The sequence below is a fragment of the Neolamprologus brichardi genome, chromosome 3, assembly GCF_056152115.1.
Source record: "Neolamprologus brichardi isolate AB-2024 chromosome 3, ASM5615211v1, whole genome shotgun sequence".
NCBI classification, from domain to species: domain Eukaryota; kingdom Metazoa; phylum Chordata; class Actinopteri; order Cichliformes; family Cichlidae; genus Neolamprologus; species Neolamprologus brichardi.
In genome coordinates, this window is record NC_142106.1 from 2,125,361 (window position 1) to 2,136,894 (window position 11,534).

The window sequence follows — 11,534 nt, forward strand, 5'->3', positions numbered from 1 at the left end:
GGGGGTTACTATGATTCTGGGGAATGGGAACGTTTTTCCAATCCCTGAGGTAATTGAAAACCCCGTCAATGATTCTGTTTTGGTTTCTGAACCTGCTGCTGATAGTCTGCCCTCGATTTTTCCTGCCTGCCTTGTTAGGCATGCCCACAAGCACTAATATGGTGATGTTGACTTCTCTGACTCTTTGTTCTGAAGCTGTTCCTGAGAAAGCTGAACTGCCTGTGGAAAAAAAAGAAAAATGTGAGTCTGATAGCCCGCTGCCTGCTACGCCTGACCTGCCTTTTGAGGTAAACAAAACAGATTTTGTCCAAACGCAACAGAATGATCCACCTCTGGCCAAATGTTTACTTGCCGCAAATTCTATTCAATCAGAATTCATGTATTTACAGCTTTGAAAATGATGTGTTAATGTGTAAATGGCATCCTCTTTCATCTAGTGATCTAGGCTAAGAATATATTTTAACAGTTAGTTCCAACCCCAAGTACTCAGCCTTGCACAGGACAGTTTCTCCAGACATTTAGGAATTAAAAGAACTTATCATTGTATTCTGCATCACTTTTTTGTGGCCAGGGTTAAAGACTGATGCAACCAAGTACTGCTGTTCTTGCCACATTTGGCAGGTCAGTGGAAAACCCAACCAGGTTATTCTTCCTGCTCCATTGCATCCAATCCCGGTTTTAGGGGAACCATTTGAGTACATAATCATTGATTGTGTAGGTCCACTTCCCAAAACGAAGTCAGGACATCGATACGTCTTGACCTTGATGTGCGCCGCCACATGCTTCCCCAAGGCTATTCCATTACGCACTCTCAAATTCAAAGCTGTTGTCAGAGCCTAAGTGAACTTTTTCTCCACTTTCGGTTTGCCTAAATCTGTTCAAACACACCAAGGGTCTAACTTCATGTCCAAGATACTTGCTCAGGTCTTAAAATCGCTTGGCATAAAGCATCAAAAATCCAGTGCATATCATCCCGTATTACAGGGTGCGCTAGAGCGTTTCCCACCAAACATTAAAAGCCGTGGCTACAACTGCGGTTGCCTTCACAAGTGTGTGAATGTGAGAGTGAATGAATAGTGGAATTGTAAAAAGCATTGAGTGTCTAGAAAAGCGCTTTATAAATGCAATCTATCATTATTATTATTATTACAGTGATAAAGGCTTCTGTTTGTCACCCCAGGAGACGAGTCTCCTCACATGAAGAAAATATCTGAACAGGCAGTTTGGGAGAAGATTTACAGTTTTAATGACAACAATGACAGCTTTTATCAAAAAACACTCCAACAATTTTGACCCAGGTGTCATCTACATATCTGTACCAGTGGCTAGGTACTCTCCCTTTAAAAAAGACAAGAGCCCTTCTTTCCACTTCCTCCATGTAAAGGTTGGCTACAATAGGTAACGCCGGGGAGCCTATGGCACATCCATGTTTGTGTCTTTAGAAACCATCATTATATTTGAAATATTGTGGAGGTAAGGCAGAGGTCTAACATTGTGCAAATCTGTTCGGGGGTGAAGTTGGTTCTAGCAAGGTGTTTTGAAATGTTGTAAGTGGCTGAGTTCATGCTGCTAACAATGGGTCTCAGTGGAACACCTTCAAGCAGTATGTAATTTAATTACTTTTTTGCCATAGTAATCCCTTGCTTTACACTTTACTGGATTTCCTGATAATGTCAGGTAATAAGTCAGTGCAGAGCTGAAGGACAACTTTTAAAAATCGAAAGTAGCACAGCAAACTCTCCAAATACACACTCCCTGCTTTTATAGTGGTTACTGGAGCTTCTAGTTGAAACTAGTTAATTAAGGACATTTTAAATTGAAAAGATCAGTCAAGATTAAAGGAAATGATCTTAGTGAGTATCATATTTACAATGTGTGTTTTGTGTTTTTATTTTATTCAGTCCTCCTCAGGGCCCAACATCAACACATCAAGAATGTTAGCACTCTCCAGAAACTAAAACCAGACCAAAAGATGCAACATTTTACCTTTTAATGATGAGGTTCAATAGGCGGTTAAAATTGGCCTCATCTGGTCAGAATGCAAAATAAAACCGCAATCAATCTGTTGCTGTATATCACGATTTATTTCATTCTTATCAGTGATAGCCTAACATTCATTTAACAGTCTTAATCACATATCATCCCACTGATGATCAGAAACGTCTTCTAATGTGTTTGTTTTTGTTACGAGTTCAAATATTGAGGGTGAGCACAAAAACAATAATGGTCCAGAAGAGCTTCGGTCAAACAATGATTTTAATGAACACACGCGTGGGGAGATGAACACTGCACACTGACAGCATCGATCTCCGCCCAATGATACACAAGCAGTTGTTTTTATAACATCAGGGTATTATTTATGACGCCCCCTCATGCGTCAAAGCAGATACAATACATGCATAAGTTTCAACACCACAAATGTTCTGTTGACGACTTTTAACACATTTAAAAGGACATCTTCTCCGTCTCGAGGCCAGGTGCTTCCTATTAATCTTCTAACTCTCGCTTATCTCCTGGAACAAACTGTCCCTTAGGCAGACACAATTTTGCAGTCACAAGCTTTTGCAAACTGTTACCTAAACATGAGTCTATGAGTCTAACTACTGTTTGTATGTGTGTGTCTCGACCTCCAACGCACTCAGCCTCACCCCGCCCGTTGATGCTTCTAACCTTATACCAGACAGAAGCTCTCTGTGATAGGTGTAATAATCTTAACTAAGAACATGTGTAATCTATTGAATAAATGCTTTGATGAAATGATAATTAATGTAACGGTAATGATGATGGCTATGAATAGTAGCAGTAAAATATTTCCCTGATCTCCACATTTTCTACTGACTGCCACCCATCATGGTGCTGTGCTTGGAGACCGGCTGTTCTCCAGCAACCTTGAGCAAAGACTCAGACATTAATGTGTTTGTGGTGAGAAACTTTAATAGTTTATTATTAAAGCGCAAAACCTGTGTAATACACACATAGTCACAGCTGTCATGTCTGAAAATACAAGTCATTGCAGAGCTGCAGGGAAACCTTTAAACATCCCAAAATATTTTACTTAACCCTTTAAAGCCGGTCGGAGCGGGCACACTCCGTTTTGCCTAACTATTTTTAAATCCCGGTAGCACTGCAACCATGTAAGATAGTGCAATATATTTTTTTTGCATATGAAACCGGAGGAGTTGTACTTACATATTATGCCATCAGCTTGTCCTATAGCTTTGCAAAAACTCCATAAAAAGCACTTGCAGCAACAAAAACATAATATCCCAGAAACACGCTTTGCCGATCCGATCAGCTGTTTGTAACACTTCCTACGTTCATCAGCGCGAACTATCGCATATCCGCCGTGACCTGCCCAAAAACCGGAAGTGATGTCATTTTCGCGGAAATGTAGTTTGTTACCAGTATAGGCTTAGGCCTTCTAAGCCTATACTGGTGTTTTTAAAAGTTATGTTTGACTTTATGACTTTCTGTGTCGTTTCTGGGATGCTTAGAATTCAAATTGTACTGCTGGAAAAAGCATATGCATCAAAATAAACTATTTTTTTTGCAAATTTGCATTATAATAGTTATTTTCGTTTTTCCTACAGTATATAAAAATTGGTGTATTTCAAAAATAAAACTATGAAGACACTCAAAATAAATTTCCTGTGGTGGGAAACTATTTTGTACAACTTTTTTGTATTTACAGTTTTGAGGAATAAGCATCTTAAATTTCTCTAACTAGAAATATATGTTAACAAAAAAAAAAGAAACGATTTTCAATTTTTTTTGTAGTTTGTTGCACTTTTTTTGCAATTTATGTAATTACTATGCACTTAATGCAGACATATTATTAAAATCTGGGCTATAATGGTTGTATTGGTGTACAGTAACTTGCTCCCCGAAATGGCACTCTACAGCATGTAAAAATATAAAGAAAAGCTCTGGCGGAATTGATTCAATGGTAGTTCTTAAAGGGTTAAAAACACTTTTAAAAACAACCACAAAGTGCTGCATAATAAGTCCAAACATGAAAAATCACAGGCCCAGCAGTAAAGATACAGCAGCAAAGCTGACATGCTGAAGACACACCCCCTGCTTTTATACTGGTTACTGGAGCTTCGGGGGGGGGGGTTTGCGGCGGCAATGATGAGACAGTAGGATGAAGGTCCTCCGTAAGGCAGAGTGCGTCCTGACTTTCCTGTTCAGAGACAAACATTAGCAATTACAGCTCAGATCTGGTGACCTTTGAACTCTCCTAACACACACATGTATGTGCTCTGTGACTCAGCCGACACACTTCTTACCTTTTAGCTTCCTCCAAAGGAGCAGAACTCAAACCAGAACCAGGAGAACCACAGAAACCAGACCTGACATGATGGAGGCTGTGAGAGGAGGGCCAGAAGAGCGACGACGAGGAGAACGAAGAGTGGTTGTGGTTGTAGTAGTAGTAGTAGTAGTAGTAGTAGTAGTGGTAGTGGTTGTAGTGGTAGGTTTTACATTAGGAGGAGGATCTGTGGGAGGATCTGTGGGAACAATGACAAAGATGGTTCAGTCAGTTTATTATCTGGTCAGTTCATCAGTTCCAGTAGTCTGTGGAAGCTTCCTCACTGATAGACAGAGCTGTCTGAGTTCTTGAAAGACTAAAGAAAGGAGCTTCACGTTTTCCTGTGTCGCCTCCTGTAGAAGAGGATACACTGATACTATCTGTCATGAAAGTCTTTATTTATGGACTTTATCAGGCACAGGATGGAGAGGAGTGCAGTGACAGTCTGGGCGTACCCATCTTCTTCTCTCATATTCATCCCAAGACCGCTAACAGAAATCAGCATTATAGAATAAATGAGTTAGATCAGGATCAACTGCAGACGATTGGATCGAGGGATTCTGCCTGTCCTGAGTCCTCTCCTGTACTCCCCTCACACAGACACGACTGCTAGCCTGCCTACAATACCAATGGACAGGTGTATCAACTGTGGTGGGCCCGATCAGCAGAGGAGATGGTCTCATTCCAAACAGACTCCCTGTATCTTTCACAGCAGCTATAAGATGTGCTTTTCTCTGCGGTTGCTTCAGTGCAATTTACAGTAAGGTGTACACTTAAAACCTTAGTGACTCATATTTGTGTGATTCATTCAAATATTCTCCTCTTGAAAGAGAAACATGGGCCTGAAAAGAAACTAATGTTCACATCTGTCAGTCACAACCTGACACTGAGTCTCTTTAGTAAATCCAGCAGTGTTTTAAAGTCAAATAGAGGTTTTGTGTCACCACAGTGAAGATGGACTTCTTTGTTCCTTCTTTAATATTCCAACCTTTATAATGATGGGATAATTTTCTCTGGCTCTTCTAGTTTATGTGACCTGAATATGAACATGTATTGATAAAGTAAGATATAACCTACCACCTTTCATTGATCTCTGTGACAAATCTACTAAAGTCAAGGAAAAGAGGTTGAATAAGAAAGATCATTGAACTGACCTCTGACTGTCAGTCTGCTTTCATGAGTATGTGGATGATCCTTAGTGGAGCACGAGTAGAGACCTTCATGAGACTTTTGTACATTAGTGAGAGTCAAATTTTCTTTAGGATCAGGTTCAATCATATCCCCGTCTTTATAGAAATAAGATTTCACCGGTTTAGCATCTCTGGATTTACAGAGCAGAGTCACATTACTTCCTGTCCACACAGGAGATGAAGGGATGTCCAGGATCAGGGAACCAGCTGACCAACACAAACCAGACCAGACACAAACAGAGTGTTACAGAGACAGACTTCCACCAACACACAGAGTCATGCAGACACAGCTGGAACATCTGTACCTGAAACAATGATGTTGACTTCATCACTACACTGTCCAGATGAGCTTTCACAGAAGTAAGCTCCATCAGAGGGGTTACGCAACTTGAGTTGACACAGAGAATTTTTAAGAACAAGGCCTGCAGCTGCTCCACACCTCTCAGTGATTCCTCCTCTGGTCCTCTTCACCGTCCATCCATCAGCTGTTATTCCATCATCATCATCACAAGTCAGTATCACCAGAGCACCACCAGTGAAGAACTGATTGTGATCTGGAGTTACACTCAGAGAGACTGAAGGGCAGACAGATACACACACAGACTAAATGTATTTGTGTTCTTGTTGGAGTCTCACTGATGGTTTTCACTTTCATCGACTCACCTGCAGAAACAGTCAGTGCAGAGAGATGCAGCACACACACACCTGCAACAGGAGGACAGAGGTCACTGAAGGTCAGAGGTCACTGAGGGTCAGAGAAAGTGTGAGGGTGTACTACAGGGGTGGGGAACTCTAAGCTTCGACACCTAGTGTCCTTCATGATTTAGACGTGTCCTGATTTAAATGGCTAAGTAACATCCTCAACATGTCTTGAAGTTCTCCAGAGGTCTGGTAATGAACTAATCATTGGTTTCAGGTGTGTTGACCCAGGGGGGAATCTAAAACCTGCAGGACACCGGCTCTCGAGGCCTGGAGTTTGACACCCCTGGTGTACGAGCTTCATTCTCTTATAGGGCAAAAAAAACCTGCATAAATCCTGCATGATTTATCAACAGAGGTGGGCATTACCAAAGTACAAATACTTCGTTACTGTGCTTAAGAGGTAAAAGTGGGCGGGGCAATAAATCACAGTACTTCAGCATCTAGCTAGCCCTGCTTAAGAAGAGCGAGCATAAAGGGAGTAACGGTTTATTAATTTAAAGGTTCAGTTCCTGGAATAATCAATGTTACAAGTTTTTCTTAAAGGAGCTAATTTTTATTTTCTTAAAATTTATCCCACAGTCTGTACTTTTTTACTTTTATTGAGTAAAGAAGTTTCTTCAGTGCTTCATCTTTTACTGGAGTATTTTCTAACACAGGTAAGAAAATACCTGGTGTTTGGATGGAGTGGTAGTGATGTACCATGGCGTACAAAGTTTGGGGCTCTGTCTGGACAAGTAAGGCAAGCAGTGCTTTAAACTAAGTCTGATAAGACATGAGACGTAAAACAGACCATCATAAATCATTCCTCCCCTGTCATCACAGACAGCGCCATCATGAAACTCATCATCTCTTAGTGAAAAGGCATAGTGACAGATTAGATTCCTCTTGGCTAACATGATAATGATGTCGAGGAAATAGTATTTGAAAAAGCTGTTAATAACTCCTTTACCTTGTAATTTGAATCATTATTGGTGATACAGAAGATAGAAGTGGGGAAGTGGGGGGTGGTCACTGCACAGAGCTTTCAGAGGATAGCTCTATCATTACAGACTGAGGAATAGTGGACCCGAGGCAGCACTGAGGGATCCCTGACACTGCTGGCTAAGGATAAACACTGATTTGGTAGAATTAATTATCATAATGGCACTACACAAGGAACACAAGGGAGGCAAGGAGAAAAAACCTAAAGGCTAGGAAATCACAGACTTGCAAAAATAACTAAGAACTAACGAATTAAAAAACAAAAAACAGAACCACGACAAAGACCCAGCAGTCTTAGCCAATTATACGCCAGTATCCAACCTTCCTTTCATGTCAAAGAGTAGTTGTCAAACAGCTAACAGATCATCTGTGGAGGAATGGCTTATTTGAAGAGTTTCAGTCAGGTTTCATCACAGCACAGAAACAGCTTTAGTGAAGATTACTAATGATCTTATCTGATAGTGGACTCATGTCAGTGTTTTGAACAGGTTATAAAACAACAGTGTAAGAACAGTTTCATGATGTAAGATGCCAGTTTTGACAAGTACAGACTAGTGGAGAGTCGTCTGGATTATCAGTGTAACGGTCTCGTCCTTCTCTTTCTCTTTCTGTGTCTTTTACATTAGAAACTTTCAATCCCACCCCCACATCACCCTGATTTTTATCATGAACAGGCTTGTGTCCACATGAACGTGCAGACTTTCCCCTTTGAAAAACAAACCAAAAAAACAAAGTCTTTTTACATAAAATGCACAAAATCGATCTCCAGCACTGTCAAAGGAAGGTGCTGATCGATAAAGCCTGTAAACGGTAACAAAGCACATGTAGCGTGAAGCCAGAAATATAAATGAATAGAAATAAAGGCACACAGCTCTGATGCATAAAGACTTGTGAGCACAGAAGCAGAGTTTATGACAACCTTCTCTCTGGAAGAAGTTTTTCCAAACTCTGTGCTCACTGCTCTAAACGAGCATTTACATGTGGATGAGCTCAAAGTTTGAAGACTCCCTAACAGAGTTCACAGTTATTAATTCTGATCCAGGTTAGAAACCCAGAGGAACAAACCCGCTGCCCACCACACCTGTGGTATTTTAGAAACTTTAAAACATAAACCCTGCAAACATCTGTGTGTGTTTGTTTAAAGGAAACACACACACTGAAAAATCTGCTCCTTCAGAGTGTGTGATGGATGAGAGGTGAGAAATTCTTCTTACCGTGCAGCAGGATCACAGAGAGCAGCCTCATTTTCATCCTCACTGTCCTGTTACAGAGCTCCTCACTGCCTCGGACCTCACCCTCCTCTCAGGAGACTCTCAACAGGAAGCTGTACCACTCTGACAGGAGGCACCTCCACAATAAAAGCTGTCCTAGATACCCACAGGTACAAGTTAACCAGTATCCAGCATCATACTCAGACTGTACAGGCCTCCCAACCACAGCCCACATTGGATTAGTCTTCAGGTTTTCTTTCTGTACCGTGAGGTTTTGATTTGGCACAATATAAATAAAACGGGAGACAAAATTACTGACAAATTTACAGTGATGTGATCAAGATGGTTCAACATGAGCCATTCTTAAACTTTGCTGGAAGAAAGTGAGGAGAGAAACAAAGGGCTTTGATTGGACAGTGAGTCAGAACTCAAACTTGGAGAGGTCAACATCAGCAGTGTTGGCCAAGTTACTTTCAAAAAGTAATTAGTTATACTTACTAGGTACTTCTTCAACAAAGTAGCTAAGTTTGTAACTGAGTTACAATATTTTAAAAGTAACTAATTACTAGAAAAAGTAACTATTGCGTTACTTAGAAAACAGTGGGTCACTCTCTGGGGTCCAGGGTATAATCAGCCGTTTTTGACTGCTTTAGATAATTCCTTTACATTTCAACTTTAAAAACTATTTACTTTGCCTTGTTTGGTATCATTCTGTTATGAGATATATTCTAAAACACTTCTTCAGCAGAGAATCAGAGAGGAGAAACACAAAGATTTTCTTGCTAGCAAGGGCAGCCTCCTGAGCTCACACACCAAGAGTGAGGCTCCAAGATTCGCAAATGAGAAACTGCCCCGGTCTTTATTTATACTTCAGTGGGTGCTTGTGTGGTGTGGTGTGGTGTGGTGTGTGTGTGTGTGTGTGTGTGTGTGTGTGTGTGTGTGTCAGAGTGTGACCCCATAAACGACTTCCCTTGACCTGCTGGTCTGGAAAGTCCAACAGTTCATCTATATGTAAAAAAAAGGCATTTAGACTAAAACTGACATAGCTACGTTAATCCTACCGTAAAACAATAAAACAAGGTACGACCTATCCCATGCTCCTAGGGTGTGGGGGTGAAAGCCAGAACACCCTGGAATGTTACAGACTTTCTAGGATGAGACATTCTTTCAATATGCCACCAACTATATACTTCTAAACACAAATGATTACATGCAGTATTCTACCATATTCAAACTTATATCATTAAAGATTATACTAGTCAGTATAATCTTTAATGTCACTAAGTACAATTTTCCATTGACACATTCTTTTCAGCACAACCTCACATGTCAGAATTTACTGTTATTTTTTTCATTTTGACATACTGTATTAACACAACTGATCTAAAATCAAGCAAAAAAAAACCATAAACCCTGAGTACAAAAAAAGTTGTTTTTTTACTGTAACAACCACAAACATGTTTAATTAATTAGATTTTATTTTCACCTTCAAATATAAATTGTACATTTAAAAAAAAAAGTTTTGTGAATAACAATATTATATTAATATAATATTTACCTAAAAATGCAGCTAAAGTATTTTTTGATAACCATTTAAAACTGTTTACAGAACAATCAGCTGTTCTGCATCAAATAAGATTTCACACAAATTATTTGTGCCACTGCAAAAAAAAGTTCCTGTCTATCAGATAAAGGGGAACATCACAGCCTGATACCTGCAGGCCTGAAAGCAGGAGGTGTATCACTCCTCCTGTTTTCCACCTGGAGACAGCATTTACACTGCCATCACTCCTAAAACTTGCTCCTGTTCCTAAACAAGTCAAGTCAAAGTAAACTTTATTGTGAGCTCAGTTATATACAGTGAAGTATATAGAGACATGAGATTACAAGGCTCCAGTTACGTCAGTACAAAAAACCAAACAAATAGATGTAAAAGGAATAAGAAAATAAATATACACTTAAGACTATGGATTAAAGGATCAAAAGAAATTAGAATTTGAAATATACAATTTACAGTTTTATGATTTAAAGTCACCAATAAACCAAGCAGCTAGTAAACATGAGCAGAATTCTTTAGAATGAGAATTGTCTTGAAGGAAATACAGGGTCTTTGCCTGGTTTTAGTAAGAGACTGATATTTGGAGAGTTCATATTTGGTGGTAGTCTACCATTTTCTTTGATTTCCTGCAACATCCTGTGAAAAACTGGTGCCAGAATCGTCCAGAATTCTTTGTAAAAATCTGTTGGAAAACCGTCTGGACCTGGAGCCTTATTATTGGGCATACTTATCAGAGCTTCCCGGAGTTCACCTGGTTTCAGTGGTGAATCCAGTGCCATTGCTTGGGTGTCTAATAATTTTGGAAGAGTTATGTTGTCGAGAAATTGATAAATTTTATTTGTGGTGTACATAAAGTTTCACAGAAATCCCTAAAAATTTTGTTTATTTTTTTAAGATCATATATTGTATTGCCAGATAAATCTGTAACAGCACATATAGTTGTTTTTTCTTTATTGACTTTTAACTGGTTAGCAAGAAATTGTCCGGATTTGTTACTGTGTTCATAATTTTGCAGGCGAAGTCTTTGTACTAAGAATTTAGTCTTTTTATTAATAATTTCATTTAATTCTAGTTTTGTCTTGGATATTTTGTTTAATATTTCTTGATCTTGGTGTGACACATAGGCTTTTTCTAATAATGTTTTTTTCTAGTTCCTGAATATTTTTGTTTTGTTCTTTCTTTTTATGGGATGAGAAATAGATTATTTTACCACTCATCACGGCTTTCCCTGCTTCCCAGAGGATAGATGCTGATGTTCCGGGAATGTCATTAAAGCCTAAATATAGAGTCCATTCTTTTTTATAGTATTTGATAAACTCTTCATCTTTAAGTAGTGATGTATTAAATCTCCAGTTTTTACTTGGTGTAGTATTATTCTTCTGTATTAGTGTTAAAGATAGAGCATGATCGCTGACAGCTATAGGGTGAATCTCAGTGTCTGTAATGTTACTCAGCAGTGAGCTGCTGACCAAAAACTGGTCTTCATATGTGCTTTGACAAGTCTCTTGATGAACAACAATGGCAATGTTTTGATTGGTGGGCATGGTATATTTTTCCACCAATAGGAACAATTCAGGAAAAAA

General features: G+C 39.4%; 1 protein-coding gene across 1 annotated transcript; it reads right to left on the reverse strand.

Moving 5' to 3' along the window:
* Window positions 1–4,119: 4,119 nt before the first annotated feature.
* Window positions 4,120–8,433, reverse strand: LOC118453549 (uncharacterized). The gene is made up of 6 exons (XM_087838645.1): window positions 8,397–8,433; window positions 6,163–6,204; window positions 5,805–6,074; window positions 5,464–5,706; window positions 4,290–4,508; window positions 4,120–4,183 (listed from the first exon to the last, which is right to left on the reverse strand). Exons 1-5 carry the CDS (start codon window positions 8,431–8,433, stop codon window positions 4,318–4,320), a joined length of 783 nt encoding a protein of 260 aa, XP_087694771.1. The 3' UTR covers window positions 4,120–4,183; window positions 4,290–4,317.
* Window positions 8,434–11,534: the final 3,101 nt, after the last annotated feature.

Bases quoted from the DNA above. Each gene is read 5' to 3' on its own strand.
- LOC118453549 (XM_087838645.1), bottom strand. From the start codon at position 8,433: ATGAAAATGAGGCTGCTCTCTGTGATCCTGCTGCACG. The intron at 6,205-8,396 runs GTAAGAAGAATT...CTCCTGTTGCAG, and splicing joins CTCTGTGATCCTGCTGCACG to GTGTGTGTGTGCTGCATCTC. The intron at 6,075-6,162 runs GTGAGTCGATGA...TCTGCCCTTCAG, and splicing joins TGCACTGACTGTTTCTGCAG to TCTCTCTGAGTGTAACTCCA.